At 41.0% G+C, this 24,408-nt stretch overlaps 1 protein-coding gene across 3 annotated transcripts in view; it reads left to right on the top strand.

Annotated features, from left to right (window-relative positions):
* Positions 1–24,408, top strand: part of LOC111963164 (afadin- and alpha-actinin-binding protein) — a 39,061-nt gene that overhangs the window by 13,839 nt on the left and 814 nt on the right. Inside the window, exons 3-13 of one of the 3 annotated variants that reach the window (XM_023986415.2) lie at positions 5,182–5,354; positions 5,512–5,715; positions 5,938–6,048; positions 6,171–6,306; positions 6,447–6,522; positions 12,035–12,215; positions 18,659–18,803; positions 19,302–19,432; positions 23,565–23,735; positions 23,865–23,982; positions 24,217–24,367. In XM_023986415.2, coding sequence (XP_023842183.1) covers positions 5,182–5,354; positions 5,512–5,715; positions 5,938–6,048; positions 6,171–6,306; positions 6,447–6,522; positions 12,035–12,215; positions 18,659–18,803; positions 19,302–19,432; positions 23,565–23,735; positions 23,865–23,982; positions 24,217–24,367 — 1,597 coding nt within the window. Of the gene's footprint in view, positions 1–5,181; positions 5,355–5,511; positions 5,716–5,937; positions 6,049–6,170; positions 6,307–6,446; positions 6,523–12,034; positions 12,216–18,658; positions 18,804–19,301; positions 19,433–23,561; positions 23,736–23,864; positions 23,983–24,216; positions 24,368–24,408 lie in introns of those variants that run through there. The other 2 variants (XM_023986414.2, XM_023986416.2) reach the window with 2 other exon arrangements.

The raw sequence follows: 24,408 nt of genomic DNA, 5'->3' as shown, positions 1-24,408 counted from the left end.
TATGTGTATTGCTGATTTCATTTTGTGTTTTTGTTTCAATACAAATTTCACCAGATTGGGATACTGGAGTGTGGGATTCTTCGAGGGGTTAGGGTGCTAACTTCGTGATCTGGTAACTCTTGCGAGAGGTCGTCAGTAGAATAAGGGAGTTATCATGGAAGGTGACGTCAGATCGTGTCTTAATGGATGGTAGGAATAATTTAACCACAAACAGTGTGTGTATGTGAACCTCAAAACCCTCCCTAACCGGCTGAAGAAAGAAGACAAAGGCGTGCAATGCGACACTGACTTTTAACACTTCTATCTGAGTCCGAGACATAAACCGGGATGCGGGGAGGAGTGATGAGAGTGCGTGTGGAGTGAGCGTGGAGAGAGAGAGAACAGCTCAGGTGAGAGACTCGTGTACGTGGGAGAAACGGATGTATCTACTTGGATATTGAAATCGGGGCATTATCAAGGGCCATCAAAAGGGACAGGCAAGAGTTACATGTGCCGTTGGGAAGATGAACTGTAAACGATATCTGAAAAAGACACGCTAGAATGATAAGTGCCGGGAGAAGGGGGGGATCTACACACTGTGAACAATTTAGACTAAGGATGATTTGAGATGCTGATCTTTCATTACCAGGCCAACGTAACAGGAAAACGGGGACAAAGGGGGTATCTAATGAGAACAGTTATTACCGGCAATAAAAAGGTTAGGAGTAGTAACTAGTGTGTTATGGGTTAGATGGAATGATAGAGGAGTATCATCCCCAGAGACTGTATATTGTTACAGGAGATAGCTCATAGGAGAGGGAGGACTGTACACAATATGGGGATTTAATTGAACATTACACATACCCAGATCATGGTGAGAGTAGAAGAGATAGTGGTAGCATTTCACACACTATGGTAAACGTTCAAGAAACCTGTGACTCAGAGTTTTGTTAGGTTGGATATTCTTCCCGACGAATTAATATTTTTTCCCAATTTCTAACAGCCGGCGAACACTTGACAGATGAATTCCAAATCAAATCAAAGTTTATTTGTCACGTGCGCCGAATACAACAGGTGAAATGTGAAATGCTTACTTACAGGCTCTAACCAATAGTGCAAAAAAGGTGTTCGGGGAACAATAGGTAAGTAAAGAAATAAAACAACAGTAAAAAAGACAGGCTATATACAGTAGTGATGCTATAAAAGTAGCGAGGCTACATACAGACACCGGTTAGTCAGGCTGATTGAGGTAGTATGTAGATATGGTTAAAGTGACTATGCACATATGATGAACAGAGAGCAGCAGTAGTGTAAAATTGAAGGAGGCTATAGGCATGGGCCATGTTAATAGCAGCAGGGGTTACTTTAGTAGCATTGTTGGGATATCAGTTTATGAGGACTTATGCCACATGGCTTGGTAACTGGGAGACCGATGGGAGTACAGTGGAGGCTGTTATTCAAATGTCACAAATTAGGGATCGTGCCATAAGAGGAGAGTCTATGTTGTCAGGAAATGACCCACGTGTTGCAGTGTGTATATCCTCAGGTGAAAGCAGAGATAACCAAGGGCACGGCTGAATTCTGGAGATTGAGTGTACATCAAGATACACCAGGCGGGGGGGTTGGTACAGCATTGGTTTGGTCCACACACAGTACTCCTTACAGCATCTGCAGCGGTAAAGATTGTCATGTCTCTCCTTGGTGGGTGCATTGTTCTCACGTGAAGTGAGGTCCAGCTGCATAATGGGTGAGCTTGAAGACACCATGACAAAGGAAATGGAGCGAAAGCGAGAGAGAGCGAGACTAGATTCCACTGTAAGACATGCAGATGGGTTGGGTCTGGGAGCTACTTTAAACATCATAGTTTGGGTTGGGTTAGCTGCTTTCTTGGTTTATGCATCATATGAAAGAGGATAGATGTTGGGGTAATTGTACTCTAAACAACATGTTGAAGGCATTGATGTGAAAGCATATATAGTGCTGAGTTACCTCAAGAGGATGTAGGATTGTTGCAATGGAGGAGATGGGGAACAAAGTGAAAATGACATGGCTTGGGAACACCTCTCGGAACCTGGGGCCGAAAAGGGAAGACTGGGTGAAAGCATGAGGAGGCTTTTTAGGGATTTCATTTTTGTGGAATCCATCTGAAAAGCATCCTGGAGGCATAGAGTCAGGTGAAGAGAGAGTGGGAATTGTCATGGTCTCAGTCTTTGGTTTTCATGCATATATAATAATGCATAGCTTATCACATTGTTAACCTGTCTAGGACTGGAGTTCCCCGTTCCGCTAGCGGAACCCCTCGCCAACAGCCAATAAAATTGCAGGGCGCTAAATTCAAAACAACAGAAATCTCATAAATCAAATTTCTCAAACATACAAGTATTAGGCACCATTTTAAAGATAAAATTATTGTTAATCCAGCCACAGTGTCTGATTTAAAAAATGCTTTACAGCAAAAGCTCCACAAACGATTATGTTAGGTCACCACCAAGTCACAGATAAACCCAGCCATTTTTCCCGCCAAAGAGAGGAGTCACAAAAAGCACAAATAGAGATAAAATGAATCACTAACCTTTGATGATCTTCATCAGATGACACTCATAGGACTTCATGTTACACAATACATGGATGTTTTGTTCGGTAAAGTTCATATTTATATCCAAAAATCTTATTTTACATTGGCGTGTTAGATTCAGTAGTTCCAAAACATGCAGTGATATTGCAGAGAGCCACATGAATTCACAGAAATACTCATAATAAATGTTGATGAAAATACAGCTATTATACATGAAACTTTAGATACACTTCTCCTTAATGCAACCGCTGTGTCAGATTTCAAAAAAACTTTACGGAAAAAGCATAATCTGAGAACGGCGCTCAGAGCCCAAAACAGCCAGAGAAATATCTGCCATGTTGGGTAGTCAACATTATTCATAAAGAAAATTATAAAAATTCACTTACCTTTGATGATCTTCATCAGAATGCACTCCCAGGAATCGCAGTTCCACAATAAATGCTTGTTTTGTTCGATAATGTCCATCATTTATGTCCATTTATGTCCAATAGCTTCTTTTGTTAGGGCGTTTGGTAAACAATCCAAAAAAGCGATCTGGTCCATTCGGATGAAACGTTCAAAAAGTTATATTACAGGTCGAAGAAACTTGTCAAACTAAGTATAGAATCAATCTTTAGGATGTTTTTATCATAAATGTTCAATATTGTTCCAAACTGAGAATTCTATTGTCTGTAGAAAAGCACTGGAACAAGAGAAACCTCTCAAGTAAAAGCGCGTGACTGAGAACGAGGCTGTAGGCAGACCCCTTAGTAAAACATCTCGCATCTGGACCCCCTTCACATGAGCAGCCTGAAACCACGTTCTAAAGACGGTTGACATCTAGTGGAAGCCTTAGGAAGTGAAAAAATACCCATATCCCAAAGTGTATTCGATTGGGGTGAGTTCAAAAACTACAAACCTTAGATTTTCCACTTCCTGTTTGGATCTTTTCTCAGGTTTGTGCCTGCCATATGAGTTCTGTTATACTCACAGACATGATTCAAACAGTTTTAGAAACTTCAGAATGTTTTCTATCCAATACTAATAATAATATGCATATATTAGCATCTGAGGCTGAGTAGGAGGCAGTTCACTCTGGGCACGCAATTCATCCAAAAGTGAAAATGCTGCCCCCTATCCCAAACAAGTTAATACTGTTATGTTTTGTGTGTGTTTTTGTTGCTTTCCAAGTCTTGTGCTATCACTCTCTTAGGAACCAGAAGGAGAGAGTGGAGAAACAAAAAGCCGCTCCAACTGACATGGAACAAGACAGCAGATTCAGCTGAAATGTCATTGTGTTGTGTGATTAGAGATGGAAATATGATTGTGTATGGTGTGATCATAGAACAGGCCATAAGTCTCTGAGTTTGTAAACCTCACGGTGGTGAATGTTTTTTTTTATCATTGTTCGTTAATTTATAATCATGTTTTATTAATTTTTTATTTATTCATTTTCGTTATCATTGTTTGTTCATTTATAACTAATTTCTTGCTTAGCAAGAATGATGCAATGTTTAGCGATAAGGAGGAGACTCCACACAAAGTGGGGTATGATTACCACCACGGGGGAAGCCATGTATGTGTCTGAATTACAGATGTATCGACCCTTTGGGGAGAATTAAACTTGGTTAAGCTTCTCTAGTGTCCGTGAGTTATTTACTCTGAAAATTAGAACCTAACAGTATAGTTGTTTTCTTCAAATATATATATTTTTTTTACCAATGATTTTTCTTGTTGGTTGTGGTTTTCAGAGGTCGTCACCAGAGAAATGCTCACTACAAAACCGTAGATCCAGTCTTTAGATGGGAGTGTTTATGCATCTTTGCAGGACAACTAACCAAAGCCTCAGTAAATCTGGGTCCAAAGGAAGTCCGTGAGAAGTTATCGGACTGTGTTTTCTCATTGCGTTGTCACATGTTGGGATTTCACATCTGCAAACTATTTTCAACAATATTCAGCAATTGACCTAACAAAAACTACCTCTGTCCCGTTTTCATCGCCTGGCTGATCTCATGAGTGACTGTCAACGTAGCTAGCTAGGTACCTAGTACTGTATCTGTGCCAGTAGCGCGCCCCCTATTTATACACTCGCAGTAGCGAGAGGAATTGGAACGAGGAAGTACATGCATGGTAGCCAATATGCTTGAGCTGTAAATTATCGCTCGAGTTCAACAAAATGGATTATAATGTTCGGTATGACACAATTCCATGTGTACAACATCTAAAGACTATACTGGAGCAATAGAGCCTTTGTTCATGTTTTTGGATGCTCTGGAATGAGGCTGAGGATGTCAATTGCTGGTGGGGTAAGTTTTTTTCAAAACCAAGTGAAATTCCCCCCAAAATTTCTGCATGCTTCTCTAACATGCCATTTACATAAAAAATACAGATTAGGGTCCTAAATAGTGAAATTCTCCATTCACTCCAACATAATGTATCTTAACAGTTTTGTGGTTGGATGGCTTGACCTCCTGCAATCATTTTCATTGGACATTTTCATTTCAACACTAAAGCAAGATGGCTGCGCTTCTTTGAATCACATACATGAGGATTCTATTCTCTGTCCACTTTGAAAGGCAGTTTGCAATTAATTGATTTTGACCTAACACTAGTAATGACAATCCTTTTGTCCTATTATTCCTGCACAGAAATCAAGGACACTTCCTGCAGCTCTTCAAGATACAGAATGTCTTCTCTGAGGCAGTACAGCCAATCATCAGTGCTCGCTCTGCCAATGACCAGAAACCCCTACAACATGCCTACAATAAGTGCCTTCTGTACAGAGGACAATGTGTCAGAATGTATCTCATACATCAATCGGGTAAGAGACCTCAAATGTTTTAATTCATAAACGATGTCACAATGATGTCATTGCAACCAGTGTTGCCTGCTGGGTTCATGCTTGCTTTCATGTGTTAGATGCCAGTAGCTAACCGCTAAGCTGCATGTCTGATCCCATCCCTGATTTGCCTCTGCAGGAGGTATCCTCTCTGGGCTTTCCATTGCTTTGCACAGAGTCTAACAACGGTCCTGAACTGAATCTGGTGGCCGTGCTGAACAACGTGTACAACCTGCTCCAGCTGCACCGCCGGTGCCTGCAGACAGTGGAGGACATTGAAGTGGAGCAGGTCAAGTCTAACAGCAACATGGACTATCTGCAGCTCAGCAACACTAGACTGAAGGTTTGGCCTTGACGTACTCACTCGCTAACCCTCTTAGTTTATTGTCCTTTATTTATTCTCTTAGTCACTGTCTGTGCACATCATTTGCTGTTCAAACGTGATTTACCCTTACGCAAACATCTAACACAAAGTGTGGTCATGTAGTTTTATTATGAATTCTAGCTTTGTAATTAAACCCACTGTTTTTTTTTATGTATTTGTTTTTTATATGAATCCTTATAGGATCAACTTGAACTCTCCAAGAGGGAAAACACTGGACTTCTTGAGAGAGAACGTCAGCTACAGCTGAAAGTGAAGAGCTTACATAACTGCCTGAAAAATGAAAAAGAAGAGGTACGCTTGGTTGATTTATATGGAAACTTGAGATAAGATTAGAATATCTAGTACCAGTCCAGTCTATTTATTCCTAAAAAGGATTATCATGTAATGGCCTACTTGTATTGTTTTCTTGCCAGGTACAGAAACTTCAGAGCGTCATAGCGAGCCGTGCCACTCAGTACAATCATGACATGAAGAGGAAAGAAAGGGAGTTCGGCAAACTAAAGGAGCGCCTGAATCAGCTTCTGATCGACAAAAAGGATAAGAAACAAAGTAATCATTCAAGTTATGCGTCATCCTCTGATCACCATTTTTTATTTAATACGTTAATATTTCCCTTTTCACCAAATGCTATGTATCATACAGTTGATACTGTGATGGAAGTTGACCTATGTGTAATTTCTCTATTCTAGCACTTGAAGTTTTGAACTACGTGGGAAGATCGGATGGGAAGAGAAGCCTTTGGAAAACTGGGAAGACTGAGGCCAGGTAACTATGTATACTGAACCAAAATATAAATTATGTAATCATTTAAAATCAGTCAATTTAAATAAATTCATTAGACCCTAATCTATGAATTTTACGTGACTGGGCAAGGGCGCAGCCACGGGTGAGCCTGGGAGGATATAGGCCCACCCACTTGGGAGCCAGGCCCAGCCAATCAAAACAAGTTTTTTCCAACAAAAGGGCTTTATTACAGACAGAAATACACATCAGTTTCATCAGTTGTCCGGGTGACTGGTTTCAGACGATCCCGCAGGTGAAGAAGCCGGATGTGGAGGTCCTGGGTTGGCATAGTTACACGTGGTCTGCGGTTGTGAGCAAGGTTGGACGTACTGCCTAGTTCTCTAAAACAATGTTGGAGGCCGCTTATGGTAGAGAAATTAACATAAAATTATCTGGCAACAACTCTGGGAACATTCCTGCAGTCAGCATGCCAATTGCACACTCCCTCAAATCCTGAGACATTTGTGGCATTGTGTTATGTGACAAAATGGCACATTTTAGAGTGGCATTTTATTGTCCCCAGCATAAGGTGCACCTGTGTAATGATCATGCTGTTTAATCGGCTTCTTGATAGTCCATCCACCTGACAGGTGTGGCATATCTTGGCAACGGAGAAATGCTCACTAACAGGGATATAAACAAAAATTTGCAGAAAATATGAGAGACATAAGCTTTTTGTACATATGGAACATTTCTGTGATCTTTTATTTCAGCTCATGAAACATGGGACCAACACTTTACATGTTGTGTTTTTTTGTCTCATACTGGCACTCATGACATTACCAATTACTTCCATCTACAGTGAGCTCCAAAAGTATTGGGACAGGGACAGTGTTTGTTGTTTTTGCTCTGTACTCCAGCACTTTGGATTTGACAATGAGGTTAAAGTGCAGACTGTCGGCTTTAGTTTGAGGTTATTTTCTACCAAATTAGCGCTTTCTGTACATATTCCCCCCATTTTAGGGGACCAAAAGTATTGTGACAAATTCACTTATGTGTGTTAAAGTGCATCAAGCTTGTGACTCAACACATTTGTTTGATTGGTTTGCATTTTATTTTTTGTGTTCCAGATTATTTTGTGCCCAACGGAAATGAATGGTAAATAATGTATTGTCATTTTGGAGTCACCTTTATTGTAAATAAGAGTAGATTATGTTTCTAAACACATCTACATTAATGTGGATGCTGCCATAATTACGGATAATCCTGAATGAGTCGTGAATAATGATGAGTAAGAAAGTTAGACACATGCATCATACCCTCCCAAAAATGCTAACCACTGTAATTGTAATGGTGAGAGGTTAGCATGTCTTGGGGGTATAATTGTGTGTCTAACTTTCTCACTCATCATTATTCACGACTCATTCAGGATTATCCGTAATCATTATTGTGGAAGTGTTTAGAAATATATTCTATTCTTATTTACAATAAAAGTGACTGCAAAATCACACACTCCATTATTTACCATTCATTTCTATTGGGCACAAGCTTGAAGTAGTCATTGCGTGCTATGAATATGGTACCAAATACTTAACTTTTTACTACTTTAAAACACATAAGTGAATTTGTCACAATACTTTTGGTCCCCTAAAATGGGGGGACTATGTACAAAAAGTGCTGTAATTTCTAAATGGTTCACCCGATTTGGATGAAAATAACCTCAAATTAAAGCTGATAGTCTGCACTTTAACCTCAGTTATTGTAACATTTCAAATCCAAAGTGCTGGACTACAGTGCCAAAACAAAACAAAAAATCTGTCGCTGTCCCAATACACAAGAAGCTATTGCTTGGTTTGTGATTGTTAGCTTATCTTGTGTAGCATTTTAAGCATAGGATCTGGGATAGTGTGTAGAAACCTTCAATATGCTTCAAGATGTAAATCTTATTGAAACTGCCATATATAGATACAGTGGGGCAAAAAAGTATTTAGTCAGCCACCAATTGTGCAAGTTCTCCCACTTAAAAAGATGAGAGAGGCCTGTAATTTTCATCATAGGTACACTTCAACTATGACAGACAAAATGAGGGGAAAAAGTCCAGAAAATCACATTGTAGGATTTTTTATGAATTTATTTGCAAATTATGGTGGAAAATACGTAATTTTGGTCAAAACAAAAGTTTCCTCAATACTTGTTATATACCCTTTGTTTGCAATGACAGAGGTCAAACGTTTTCTGTAAGTCTTCACAAGGTTTTCACACACTGTTGCTGGTATTTTGGCCCATTCTCCATGCAGATCTCCTCTAGAGCAGTGATGTTTTGGGGCTGTTGCTGCAACACGGACTTTCAACTCCCACCAAAGATTTACTATGGAGTTGAGATCTGTAGACTGGCTAGGCCACTCCAGGACCTTGAAATGCTTCTTACGAAGCCACTGTCATAGTTGAAGTGTACCTATGATGAAAATTACAGGCCTCTCATCTTTTTAAGTGGAGAACTTGCACAATTGGTGACTGACTAAATACTTTTTTTGCCCCACTGTATATACACTGCTCAAAAAATAAAGGGAACACTTAAACAACACAATGTAACTCCAAGTCAATCACACTTCTGTGAAATCAAACTGTCCACTTAGGAAGCAACACTGATTGACAATAAATGTCACATCTTGTTGTGCAAATGGAATAGACAAAAGGTGGAAATTATAGGCAATTAGCAAGACACCCCCAATAAAGGAGTGGTTCTGCAGGTGGTGACCACAGACCACTTCTCAGTTCCTATGCTTCCTGGCTGATGTTTTGGTCACTTTTGAATGCTGGCGGTGCTTTCACCTAGTGGTAGCATGAGACGGAGTCTACAACCCACACAAGTGGTTCAGGTAGTGCAGCTCATCCAGGATGGCACATCAATGCGAGCTGTGGCAAGAAGGTTTGCTGTGTCTGTCAGCGTAGTGTCCAGAGCATGGAGGCGCTACAGGAGACAGGCCAGTACATCAGGAGACGTGGAGGAGGCCGTAGGAGGGCAAACAACCCAGCAGCAGGACGCTACCTCCGCCTTTGTGCAAGGAGGAGCACTGCCAGAGCCCTGCAAAATGACCTCCAGCAGGCCACAAATGTGCATGTGTCTGCTAAAACGGTCAGAAGCAGACTCCATGAGGGTGGTATGTGGGCCCGACGTCCACAGGTGGGGGTTGTGCTTACAGCCCAACACCGTGCAGGACGTTTGGCATTTACCAGAGAACACCAAGATTGGCAAATTCGCACTGGCGCCCTGTGCTCTTCACAGATGAAAAGCAGGTTCACACTGAGCACATGAGCAAATGTGACAGACATGACAGAGTCTGGAGAACGCCGTGGAGAACGTTCTGCTGCCTGCAACATCCCCAGCATGACCGGTTTGGTGGTGGTCAGTTCCATGTGTGGGGTGTCATTTCTTTGTGGGGCCGCACAGCCCTCCATGTGCTGCCAGAGGTAGCCTGACTGCCAATAGGTACCGAGATGAGATCCTCAGACCCCTTGTGAGACCATATGCTGACACATGCCACATTTGTGGCCTATAATTTCCACCTTTGTCTATTCCATTTGCACAACAGCATGTGACATTTATTGTCAATCAGTGTTGCTTCCTAAGTGGACAGTTTGATTCACAGAAGTGTGATTGACTTGGAGTTACATTGTGTTGTTTATGGTGTTCCCTCTATTTTTTTGAGCAGTGATATTGTAGATACAGTTGAAGTCGGAAGTTTACATACACCTTAGCCAAATACATTTAAACTCAGTTTTTCACAATTCCTGACATTTAATCCTAGTAAAAATTCTGGTTTAGGTCAGTTAGGATCACCACTTTATTTTAAGAATGTGAAATGTCAGAATAATAGTAGAGAGAATCATTTATTTCAGCTTTTATTTATTTCATCACATTCCCAGTGGGTCAAAAGTTTACATACACTCAATTAGTATTTGGTAGCATTGCCTTTAAATTGTTTAACTTGGGTTAAACGTTTTGGGTAGCCTTCCACAAGCTTCCCGCAATAAGTTGGGTGAATTTTGGCACATTCCTCCTGACAGAGCTGGTGTAACTGAGTCAGGTTTGCAGGCCTCCATGCTCGCACACACTTTTTCAGTTCTGCCCACAAATGTTCTATAGGATTTAGGTCAGGGCTTTGTGATGGCCACTACAATACCTTGACTTTGTTGTCCTTAAGCCGTTTTGCAACAATTTTGGAAGTATGCTTGGGGTCATTGTCCATTTGGAAGACCCATTTGCGACCAAGCTTTAACTCCCTGACTGATGTCTTGAGATGTTGCTTCAATATATCCACATAATTTTCCTTCCTCATAATGGCTTCTATTTTGTGAAGTGCACCAGTCCCTCCTGCAGCAAAGCAACCCCACAACATGATGCTGCCACCCCCATGCTTCACGGTTGGGATGGTGTTCTTCAGCTTGCAAGCCTCCCCCTTTTTCCTCCAAACATAACGATGGTCATTATGGCCAAACAGTTCTATTTTTGTTTCATCAGACCAGAGGACATTTCTCCAAAAAGTACGATCTTTGTCCCCATGTGCAGTTGCAAACCGTAGTCTGGCTTTTTTATGGCGGTTTTGGAGCAGCGGCTTCTTCCTCGCTGAGCGGCCTTTCAGGTTATGTCGATATAGGACTCGTTTTACTGTGGATGTAGATACTTTTGTACCTGGGTCCTCCAGCATCTTCACAAGGTCCTTTGCTGTTGTTTTGGGATGGATTTGCACTTTTTGCACCAAAGTACGTTCATCTCTAGGAGAGGGAACTCGTCTCCTTCCTGAGCGGTATGACGGCTGCGTGGTCCCATGATGTTTTTACTTGCAGACTATTGTTTAGACAGATGAACATGGTACCTTCAGGTGTTTGGAAATTGCTCCCAAGGATGAACCAGACTTTTTTCTGAGGTCTTGGCTGATTTCTTTTGATTTTCCCATGATGTCAAGCAAAGTTTGAGTTTAAAGGTAGGCCTTGAAATACATCCTCAAGTACACCTCCAGTTGACCCAAATGATGTCAATTAGCCTATCAGAAGCTTCTAAAGCGTAATTTTCTGGAATTTTCCAAGCTGTTTTAAAGGCACAGTCAACTTAATGTATGTAAACTTCTGACCCACTGGAATTGTGATACGGTGTATTATAAGTGAAATAATCTGTCTGTAAACAATTGTTGGAAAAATTACTTGTGTCATGCACAAAGTAGATGTCTTAACCGACTTGCCAAAACTATTGTTTGTTAACAAGAAATGTATGGTGGTTGAAAAACGAGTTTTAATGACTCCAACCTAAGTGTATGTAAACTTCCGACTTCAACTCTATGTGTATATATATATATATCATTTATTTAACCTTTATTTAACTAGGCAAGTCAGTTAAGAGCAAATTCTTATTTGCAGTGACGGTTGACACCGGCCAAACCCAGACGACTCTGGGCCACTGAGATGCAGTGCCTTAGACCCCTGTGCCACTCAGAAGCCCCCATCATCACATGCACTGAGAAAAGACTAAACACGGGTGAATTTCTTTATTTTTCAGACATGAGGGAGAGATGTATAAGACTCTACTGAACGACTACGACAGTCGCCACAAGCACCTATTGATGGAGAATGCAGAGTTAAAGAAAGTATTACAGCAGATGAAAATGGATATGGTCACCATTTTGAGCCCCAGGAAACCTAGCCGAAGTGGCGAGAAACATGATGATAGTCTAGAACAGGTTTGTCTAGTAGTATTGTCTTTGTCATGGGTACCCAATATGCTGTACCGAATGGTGTATTTGGTATCTACAGTCCCCTCCATATGTATGTGGACAGTGAGGATAACTTTTTTAAATTGTCTCGAGTCTAACATTTTTCATTTGGCTCTATACTCCCGCATTTTGGATTTGAAATCAAATGTTTAAATTGAGACAACAGTACAGAATGTCACCTATTTATTTGAGGGTATTTTCACACATCTGATTTACCATTTCGAAACGAAGCACTTTAGGTATCTAGTCCCCCTATGTGATGTCATAAGTATTTGGGCAAATTCACTTATAGGGTATTAAAGTAATCAAACGTTTAGTATTTGGTCCCATTTTCCTTGCATGCAATGACGACATCAAGCTTGTGACTCAACAAACTCGTTGGATGCATTTGCCGTTTGTTTTTTTAATGTTTTGCCCAATACCCACGTGGCAAAAACAGATTGAATCAATGTTGTTTCCACATCATTTCAACCCCTAAAATATTTGTAACCAAAAACCCTGCCCCCACATGCCCATTGTTGGAGTGCTGTGTGTTCATGGCCGCCCAAGCAAGGCTTTTGATTGATTTGATGTGTTTGACTGTGTTTGATTTGTGTTGCTTGTTAAGCTCTGCCAAAGCAAGGCATTTGTGTTGGGTATAAAGTGCATTCGGAAAGTATTCAGACCCCTTGACTTTTTCCACATTTTGTTACATTACAGCCTTATTCTAAAATTGAATAAATGTGTTTTCCCCTCATCAATCTACACACAATATCCCATAATGACAAAGCAAAAATAGTTTTTTTGACATTTTTGTAAATTTATTACAAATACAAATCTGAAATATCACATTTACATAAGTATTCAGACCCTTTACTCAGTACTTTGTTGAAGCACCTTTTGCAGCAATTACAGCCTTGAGTCTTCTTGGGTATGACACTATAAGCTTTTCACACCTGTATTTGGGGAGTTACTCCCATTCCTCTCTGCAGATGCTCTCAAGCTTCGTCAGGTTGGATGGGAGTGTCGCTGCACAGCTATTTTCAGGTTTCTCCAGAGATGTTCAAGTCCGGACTGGGCCACTCAAGGACATTCAGAGACTTGTTCTGAAGCCACTCGTCCATTGTCTTGGCTGTGGGCTGAGGGTCGTTGTCCTGTTGGAAGGTGAACCTTCACCCCAGTCTGAGGTCCTGAGCGCTCTGGAGAAGGTTTTCATCAAGGATCTCTCTGTACGTTGCTGCGTTCATCTTTCCCTCGATCCTGACTAGTCTCCCAGTTCCTGCCTCTGAAAAACATCCCCACAGCATGATGCTGCCACCACCATGCTTCACCCGTAGGGATGGTATTGGCCAGGTGATGAGCGGTGCCTGGTTTCCTCCAGACTCGACGCTTGGCATTCAGGCCAAAGTGTTCAATCTTGGTTTCCTCAGACCAGAGAATCTTGTTTCTCATGGTCTGAGAGTCCTTTAGGTGCCTTTTGGCAAACTCCAAGCGGGCTGTCATGTGCCTTTTACAGAGGAGTGGCTTCCGTCTGGCCACTACCATAAAGGCATCATTGGTGGAGTGCTGCAGAGATTTGGAAGGTTCTCCCATCTCCACAGAGGAACTCTGGCGCTCTGTCAGAGTGACCATCGGGTTCTTGGTCACCTCCCTGACCAAGGCCCTTCTCTCCCGATTGCTCGGGTTTGGATGGGTGGTCCGCGCTAGGAAGAGTCTTGGTGGTTCCAGAATTCATCCATTTAAGAATGATGGAGGCCACTGTGTTCTTGGGGACCTTCAATGCTGCAGAAATACTTGGGTACCATTCCCCAGATCTGTGCCTCGACACAATCCTGTCTCAGAGCTTTACGGACAATTCCTTCGACCTCGTGGCTTGGTTTTTTATCTGACATGCACTGTCATACTGTGGGACCTTATATAGACAGGTGTGTGCCTTTCCAAATAATTTCCAATCAATTGAAATTACCACAGATGGACTACAATCAAATTGTAGAAACATCTCAAGGATGACCAATGCACATTTTGGGGAATATTCAGGGTGGAAACTTTCCGTGGGAATTAACGGGAATATATGGGAATTAACAGGAATATATGCAAATTTATATTAATTATTAATTTATATTAATTAATTACCATTTAAATGTAGATTTTTTTTTGCATTGGATATTTGTACCATATCATATGGAGACAGAAACATAAACCTTTTACAACATAAGTAGACATAATTGCAAATGATTAAATCCTTCCAATAGAAAAAAAAAAAAAACAATTGTTACGAATTGAACTTTAATTAAATGAGTTGACTCTTCGCATGGGATGATTTCACTGAACAACAAAAGAAAGGGAATATTAATTGATCCCCAATGATCCATCGCATCTCCCAAAAACATTTTCAACATACATCTGTAAAATGATAATCTAGAAACTTAAGCTTTGGTTGTCTTCCTCTCAGGCCTCCATGTCTTCTCCTTGGACCTCCTCAATGTCCACCTCTTGAACATCAGACTCTGAGGCCTCATCTTCACTGTCACTTTCCAACCTTGTTGAGGATGGCTCGTTGTCAGGTTCAAAAAGGCTAAAATTTGCTCAGATGGCCACCAATTTTTCAACCCTTGTATTGGTCAACCTGTTGCGTGCTTTTGTGTGTGTTCCCAAACAAGGACCAGTTGCACTCTGAGGTGGCTGATGTTGCTGGGATTTGGAGGATGATTGAGGCAACAGAGCCTCAGATCCACAAAGTCCCTTCCACCAGGTGGCTGATGAGAAATGTTGGCACGACTGCCATATTGCATTTCCATCCCAAAGACCTCACCAGACTGCCAAGAACCTTGGCCTCATCCAGGCCAAGTTGGCAAAACACAGTAGTGATGACACCATTGATCTCTGCACCAGACAGGATGCTCTTGCCAGCATACTTGGGGTCCAACATGTACTCTGTGGCGTGTATGGGCTTCAGGCAGAAATCTTCATGCTTTTTGATGTATTTTAGAACTGCAGTTTCCTCTGCTTTTTTATTTTTTTATTTTATTTAACTAGGCAAGTCAGATAAGAACAAATTCTTATTTTCAATGACGGCCTAGGAACAGTGGGTTAACTGCCTTGTTCAGGGTCAGAACGACAGATTTTTACCTTGTCAGCTCGGGGATTCGATCTTGCAACTTTCGGTTATTAGTCCAACGCTCTAACCACGAGGCTACCCTGCAGCCTCAGCAGTGAGCAACAGGGAAGTGGCAGGGAAGTACAGTACAGATTTATTCTCTTACATCTGCAAGCAGAGTCTGAACATCAGACAGGATGGCATTGTCTCCCTCAATCCGTGCAATGGCTACTGCTCTAGGTTTCAGGAGTTTCAGGCTGCTTACCACTCTCTCCCAACATACATCATCCAGGAGGATCCTCTTGGTGGGGCTGTCCATATCGGCAGACTGTGATATGGCCATTTCTTGGAGAGACTCCTTCCCCTACAGGAGACTGTCAAACATGATGACAACCCCCCCCTCCCCCCATGGGTGTTGCTGGGCAGCTTCAATGTGGTGCTCTTATTCTTCTCACTTTGCTTGGTTAGGTAGATTGCTGCTATAACTTGATGACCCTTCACCTACCTAACCATTTCCTTGTCTCTTTTGTAGAGTGTATCCACTGTTTTCAGTGCCATGATGTCCTTGAGGAGCAGATTCAATGTATGAGCAGCACAGCCAATGGGTGTGATGTGAGGGTAGGACTCCTCCACTTTAGACCAATCAGCCTTCATGTTCGCCGCATTGTCTGTCACCAGTGCAAATACCTTCTGTGGTCTGCAATGTAGAAAACGGTGTGTCTGTTGTCCCTTGTGTCTGTGCTCTTGTAGAATACTGGTTGAGGGGTGGAGATGTAGTTAATTAATCCTTGCCCACGAACAGTTTACCACCCATCAGAGATGGTTTGATTTGCTTGACCTTCACTTGAAATCTGTTGAACTCTGCATCCAGCATATGAGTAGATACAGCATGTCTGGTTGGAGTGGTGTGTGCTGGGGGAAGAACATTCAGAAATCTCTTCCAATACACATTTCCTGTGAGCATCAGAGGTGAACCAGGTGAACAGCTCAAGCAAGACATTCATCACCATTTCTCTGAATACGTTCCTCCATTGAGTCAAAAAACGTTTGATTCCAGGAGGACCATGAGCTGTTGCTATCGATAAGGTGTCTGATTCATAATTTTCACCTCTGACAAAAGTCCCTCTACTTCTATTCATGATTGCTTGTTGTGAGCGCTGAGGGAACTTTATGCACTTGGCCAGATGATTCTGCATCTTTGTTGCGTTCTTCACATCTGATTCGGCACAGTATTTGCAAATGTATACAGCTTTTCCTTCTGCATTAGCTGCAATGAAATGTCTCCACACATCAGATATTACCCGTGGCATATTCCTGTAAAAATTTGAGGAAAATTTGTTTTTAAAAATAACAAATACAATTCCATGTACAGATAAATAGTTAAACAGTTAGATTAAACAACTCCTTTGTAAGAGAAATGTTTTAAAATGAAACATGTATGGAAACAGGTGAATTAACACTCCTCAGTTAATAGGCTCAAGCAAGCAAAAACTAACTATCGGAAATTAGAAATTATTTAACTTCTTGCCGCACGGATCCCTTCAGCGGGATCATTTTCGTAAACAACTGCTGAATTGCAGAGCGCCAAATTCAAAAATAATACTAAAAATATTTATAATCGTGAAATCACAAGTGAAATATACCAAAACACAGTTTAGCTTGTTGTTAATCCACCTATTGTGTCAGATTTTGAAAATATGCTTTACACCGAAAGCAATCCAAGCGTTTGTGAGTTTATCAATCACTAGACAAAACAGTAAGAACAGCTAGCCTCAAATTAGCTTGGTCACGAAAGTCAGAAAAGCAATAAAATGTATCGCTTACCTTTGATAATCTTTGGATGTTTGCACTCACGAGACTCCCAGTTACACAATAAATGTTATTTTTGTTCGATAAAGATTAGTTTTATAACCAAAAACCGCCATTTGGTTTGCGCGTTATGTTCAGAAAACCACAGGCTCGTTCCGGTCCTGAAAGGCAGACGTAAATTCCAAAAAGTATCCGTAATGTTTGTAGAAACATGTCAAACGTTTTTTATAATCAATCCTTGTTTTTAACATACATAATCGATAATATTTCAACCGGACGGTAACCTATTCAATACTACAGAGAAAGAAAATGTCGAGCTACATCTCTCGCACGCAGGAACTAATCAAAGGACACCTGACGCGTTTTGAAGAATCTCGCTAATTTTTCAAAATAAAAGCTTGAAACTATGTCTAAAGCCTGGTCACAGCTTGAGGAAGCCATTGGAAAATGAATCTGTACTGTGCATGGAGAGGGTTGCAATTCCATTGAATTGGGGATAGTTTACCCAAAATATGCCACAAGTCCTAGAATTGCCTTACATGCTGACCAGACCGAACACGTCGCGTGCGCGAGCGTCGCAAAATAAATTTAGAAATCCATGTTCTTCAATTATTGCACCCACACTGCTCGCGCACGCCAACGAGTGTCTGCGACGCCAAGATGGAAGTAATTCCTATTTCTGACGCAGATCGCGCTGAAAGTCCTGCCTCTCCCATCTCCTCATTGGTTATACCCACTTGGGTGATTGAAAGATTAACTTTGTTGCCGGTTGTCGTGGTAATACAATGAAAGTTTAGATGCGATCACCATATAAGTTCAAAGATGAAAAAGCCTGGAAGGAGGAGAGATGACTAGAAACGATTCGGTTGGCTGTTTTATGTGTGGATTAATTGTCAGAGTAGAGGTCCTTGTGCATTTCAGGTAAAATAACAACTCAATGTTTATATCCCAGGACAAATTAGCTAGCAACAGCAAGCTAGCTAAATGTATCCCACAAAAAAGGTTCACTGTTATAAGCAAATTTTTTGATGAATTTAAGCAAAATTCCCCAAATTCCGGGGCTTAACTTCCCATGGGAAATTCCCCGAAAAATTCTGGAAATTTACCGGAAAGTTTCTTACCCTTTGCAACCCTAGATGCAACTGAGCTCAATTTCGAGTATCATAGCAAAGGGTCTGAATACTTATGTAAATGATGAGGAAAACTATTTTTTCAATTTTAGAATCATGCTGTAACATAAAAAAGGGGTCTGAATACTTTCCGAATGCCCTGTATGTGGTTTGTCAATCTATGTATCCATCAGAACTAGTCTTCCTTTGACTGAGGTCAAATGAATACGCGCTGTTGCCTCTATTTGTAATGCTGGGAATAAAAAAATATTGCTTAGTTCACAACTGAAATTACTCTGGCATAGTTTTAAAACCATCTGCACACAAAAATACCACACTATATAAAGGTGACTGCTTAATTAATTAAATTAACCAATTAATGGTCTGCCTGTTGTCACGACATCTCTCTGCAACAGGCCAGCTCAGAGGAGGATGAGGTGTGTGACTCAAGTAGAGAGAGCCTGGAGCTGTCCTGTGAGCATGCTAGGGAACAGCTCACCAATAGCATTCGCCAGCAGTGGAGGAGACTAAAGAGCCACGTGGAGAGACTGGACAGCCAAGGTATTCTTTGTCACATACTACTCGCATCATCCCTAAAGGGCAGCCACTTTTGAGGTTTTGTTAGCCTCGTTTGCTTACCACCGGAGTAAGAGGTCACTCAGGATGCTCAGTTTTATTGTCTGTGGTATTATAGTTTTGTTATAAATTACATGAACGACTACCGGACTTTGAGTTGATTAAATGTCCACTTAAAGCTCAACTGAACAGTGAAACAAATCACTTGCTATAAGTAATGTCAGTTGATGGGTGGTCACTTTACTCTGTTATCAGCCAAATCAAATGAAAAGAGTCAAATAAAAGTGGTAGCCACTGTCTGAAACACGAACCAACAGACACCTCTACTGGTTCTTTGGGGAGAAGCTGTTTTTTATTTCTATATTTTTCAAACCCAGACCTTCATTTTTTTTAAATCCATTAGTTAAACCTATTATTGCCGTAATCATAAACAATAAACCATCTCAGAATCACTGGTAATGTTGTGCCGTGATTCCTGTCCAGCGTCCTTGGTGGGGGAGAGAGCTAACATGAGCGCCATCCCCAAAGAGGTCCATGAAGAGGAGATGGACAGGCTGAAACTGGAGATCCAGCAGTATAAAGACTTCATCCACACGCAGCAGCAGCTCCTGCAGGTATACGCCGAACTCTCTTCTCTATGATGCTGCTTCAGTTCAATACTTATTCAGCCTTGTTTGTTTTGAATTCATCTGGCTATTACACCTACAGTGTCTTATCTACCTCTTTCTAGCAGACCTGTAAATCTGTCTACCTATTGCCTCAATAGATTGATCTATCAGCATAGACATTAAAGTAAATGGAAAATACTTATTAACAACTCGAGATCTTGGGACTATAAGGTTCTATTTGACATTTTTGTCAAAAATGAGTTCACATATAATTGATCTTTTAGATGTCTTCATATGTCTGTGAAGTTAGATTTTAGAAAGAGTGCATTTTAAGTGGGAAAAAAATTATAAACTAGAAAGTTTTATCTGCATAAACCCATTTGAACTTAGCGCTATGAGGTTCTGTCTGCAATCCAATCACAAGCCTGAACAAATACAAACGGACCAATCAGAACACGTCTTTGCTATCTCCTTCTATTATGGTCGTGTCTAGTCAGTAATAATGGCACGGAAAGCAAAAAAAAAACACTTGTCAGAAATCTTAAAGTAAATTATGTTGTTCGGAACCCTGTTCCCTCTAGCGGAACCCCTTGCCAACAGCCAATGAAATTGCAGGGCGCCAAATTCAATCAACAGAAATCTCATAATTTAATTTTCTCAAACATACAAGTATTAGGCACCATTTTAAAGATACAATTCTCGTTAATCCAACCACATTGTCCGATTTCAAAAAAGCTTTTCGGCGAAAGCAGAACATATCAGTATGTTAGGTCAGCAACTAGTCACAGAAAGCATACAGCGATTTTCCAAGCAAAGAGAGGAGTCACAAAAAGCAGAAATATTAATAAAATTTATAAAAATATTAATCACTAACCTTTGATATTCTTCATCAGATGACATTCCCGGGACAACATGTTACACAATACATGTATGTTTTGTTCGATCAAGTTCATATTTATATCCAAAAACCTCAGTTTACATTTGGCTTTGCCTCCAAAACATCCCGTGAATTTGCACAGAGCCACATCAAATCACAGAAATACTCATAGTAAACATTAATAAAAGAAACAAGTGTTATTCACAGATTTAAAGATATACTTCTCCTTAATGCAACCGCTGTGTCAGATTTTATTTTTTTATTATGGAAAAAGCAAACCATGCAATAATCTGAGTATGGCGCTCAGAGACATTCACAACCCAAGAATATATCCGCCATGTTGGAGTCAACATAAGTCAGAAATAGCATTATAAATATTCACTTACCTTTGATGATCTTCATCAGAATGCACTCCCAGGAATCCCAGTTCCACAATAAATGTTTGATTTGTTCCATAAAGTCCATAATTTATGTCCAAATTCCTCCTTTTGTTAGGGCGTTTAGTAAACAAATCGAAACTCACGAGGCAAGTCCAGCGGAAATGTCGGATGAAAATTCCAAAAAGTTATATTACTGGTCGTAGAATCAAATCAAACGATGTATAGAATCAATCTTTAGGATGTTTTTATCATAAATCTTCAATAATGTTCCAACCGGAGAATTCCTCAGAAAATCAAATGGAACGGGAGCTACCTCTCATGTGAACGCGCATGGTCAGCTCGTGGCTGCTGGCAGACCTCTGACTCATACCCCTCTCATTCGGCCCCACCTCACAGTAGAGGCATCAGACAAGGTTCTAAAGACTGTTGACATCTAGTGGAAGCCTTGGGAAGTGCAAGATGACCCATATCCCACTGTATATTCAATAGGGGCTGAGTTAAAAAACTACAAACCTCAGATTTCACACTTCCTGGTTGGATTTTGTCTCAGGTTTTTGCCTGCCATATGAGTTCTGTTATACTCACAGACATTATTCAAACAGTTTTAGAAAAGTCAGTGTTTTCTATCCAAATCTACTATAATATGCATATATTAGCAACTGGGACTGAGTAGCAGGCCGTTTACTCTGGGCATGCTTTTCATCCAAACGTGAAAATGCTGCCCCCTATCCATAACCAGGTAGGCCAGTTGAAAACAAGTTCTCATTTACAACTGCGACCTGGCCAAGATAAAGCAAAGCAGTGCGACAAAAACAACACAAAGTTACACATTGGATAAACAAACGTACAGTCAATAACACAATAGAAAAAATCTATATACAGTGTGTGCAAATGTAATAAGATTAGGGAGGTAAGGCAATAAATAGGCCATAGTGGCGAAATAATTACAATAGCATTAACACTGCAGTGATAGATGTGCAGATGATGATGTTTAACTTCTTGTGGGACGGTACAGAAATATACATATTTAACTTTCATAAAATCACAAGTGTAATACATCAAAATAAAGCTTAACTTCTTGTTAATCCAGCCGCTGTGTCAGATTTCAATAAGGCTTTACGGCGAAAGCACACCATGCGATCATCTGAGGACAGCGCCCCGCATACAAAACCATGAAAAACATATTTCAACCAGGCAGGTGCAAAACGAAAGTCAGAAACAGCGATATAATAAATGCCTCACCTTTTGATGATCTTCTTCTGTTGGCACTCCAAAAGGTCCCAGTTACATCACAAATGGTCCTTTTATCCGATAATGTCCATTATATGTATAAAAACTCAGTCAGTTATTCACTTAGTTTCCCTCCATCAAAATGCATACAAAATGAATCACAAACGTTACTAATAAACTTTTCCAAAGAAGTCAAACAATGTTTATAATCAAACCTCAGGTACCCTAATACGTAAATAAACAATCAACTTTAAGGCGGAGAATCATTATTGTCTTTACCGGAGGAAAATGCCAAAGAACGCGCTCTCATTTACGCGCTTGGAAACACTACAGCCAAAATGGGAGCCACCTAGAAAAACAACAATTTCTAGCTCATTTTTCCAAAAACCAGCCTGAAACTCTTTCTAAAGACTGTTGACATCTAGTGGAAGCCCTAGGAACTGTAATCTGGGAGGACTTCGCCTTATAATAAAAGTGACAGCCATTGAAAATAGTGGTAGGCTGAATTTTTTGGGGGGTGGATGGTTTGTCCTCGGGGTTTCGCCTGCCATATCAGTTATGTTATACTCACAGACATTATTATAACAGTTTTAGAAACTTTAGTGTGTTTTCTATCCAAATCTACTAATTATATGCATATCCTAGCTTCTGGGCCTGAGTAACAGGCAGTTTACTTTGGGCACACTTTTGATCCGGACGTGAAAATACTGCCCCCTACCCAAGAGAGGTTAAGTAGAGATACTGGGGTGCAAAAGAGCAAAAATAAATAACAATATAGGGATGAGGTAGTTGGGTGGGCTATTTACAGATGGGCTATGTACGGGTGCAATGATCGGTAAGCTGCTCTGACAGCTGATGCTTCAAGTTAGTGAGGGAGATATAAGTCTCTAGCTTCAGTGATTTTTGTAATTCGTTCCAGTCATTGGCAGCAGAGAACTGGAAGGAAAGGCGGCCAAAGAGGAGTTGGCTTTGGGGATGACCAGTGAAATGTACCTGCTGGTGCGCGTGCTACGGGTGGGTGTTGCTATGGTGACCAGTGAGCTGAGATAAGGCGGGGCTTTACCTAGCAAAGACTTATAGATGACCTGGAGCCAGTGTGTTTGGCGACAAATATGAAGCAAGGGCCAGCCAACGAGAGCATACAGGTCGCAGTGGTGGGTAGTATATGGGACTTTGGTGACAAAACGGATGGCACTGTGATAGACTACATCCAATTTTCTGAGTAGTGTTGGAGGCTGTTTTGTAAATGGCATCGCCCGAAGTCAAGGATCGGTAGGATAGTCAGTTTTACGAGGGTATGTTTATCAGCGTAAGTGAAGGAGGCGTGTTGCGAAATAGGAAGCTGATTCTAGATTTAATTTTGGATTGGAGATGCTTAATGTGAGTCTGGAATTTACAAATATCTCAGGATTTTTATACTCTGCAACTTTAGGACCTTTATGGGTTATGAAAGAAGAATCCACTACAAAACAGATCTGGGATGTGAAAACATTGATGCTTTAATATCTCAGAACTATGCTTTGCACCGATAGAACATTATAGTCCCAAGGTCACAAACTGCTACCTCAGTTGTCAGTAATAATCAGTTGTCAGTAATTCTCCCTCCTAATCCTCAGTCTCCACTGCTCTGTGTGTTCTGTTCTCACAGCAGCAGCTGAACTTCCCATGTGACGATGAGACAGCCTCGCTGCTCAACGACTGCTACATGCAGAAGGAGAAGGAGCGCCTCAAGGAGGATTGGAAGTCCTTCGAAGAAAAACGGAAGAACTTTGAGGCGGAAAGGAGGAACTTCACAGAGGCAGCCATAAGACTGAGCCACGAGGTACAGAGAGTCTGTTCAGAGAGGGTACAAGAGGGCAGATAACTTGGAAATTTGATGACTTGCAATTTGATGAATTATTTTATTTCAAAGTGAATTATTCAGGCTAATATTCAAACCTTTGTCCTGCAGAGAAAAGCATTTGAGGAGGACCGCGCCACATGGCTCAAACATCAGTTTTTAAACTTGACTCCATTTGGAGACCAAATGAAACCACAGATGTCAAAGTCTCAAAGTGCCTTATCAGTATGTAAGTAATTAGCTCCTCCTGAATACCATCAGCACTAAGCTGGAGGACATGGCTCTTCCTTCATATCAGTCAAATCAAATAGAAAGCATTTGTCTCTGAACACTTCATAAAGCGACCTGCACCGAAATTCCCAAAAGAGAGAAAGTCTACTGTAGGGCACGTTGGTGGAATTGTTGAAAACTGTGTTGTGTATGGTTGTTGACACATCATGACTCATTTAATATCTTTTGCCAGGGGCTGAGTCAGAGGTTAGGCCTGTGTCGACTCCAACAAAGTTAAATAAATCACTATCCCACACGGCTTTCTCCACATCCAGAGCCTCCCCAGCGAAGACGCCATCCACGGCAGATCTGTATCGCACACACCGCCTTATCCCAGAAAAAAGGTACCCTACACATGATATAGATATTCACAACAGGTACACAA

This window comes from Salvelinus sp. IW2-2015, linkage group LG4q.2, assembly GCF_002910315.2.
Source record: "Salvelinus sp. IW2-2015 linkage group LG4q.2, ASM291031v2, whole genome shotgun sequence".
NCBI classification, from domain to species: Eukaryota; Metazoa; Chordata; class Actinopteri; order Salmoniformes; family Salmonidae; genus Salvelinus; species Salvelinus sp. IW2-2015.
The sequence above is the reverse complement of the archived record's forward strand: the minus strand, read 5'-3'. Positions and strand labels throughout refer to the sequence as shown.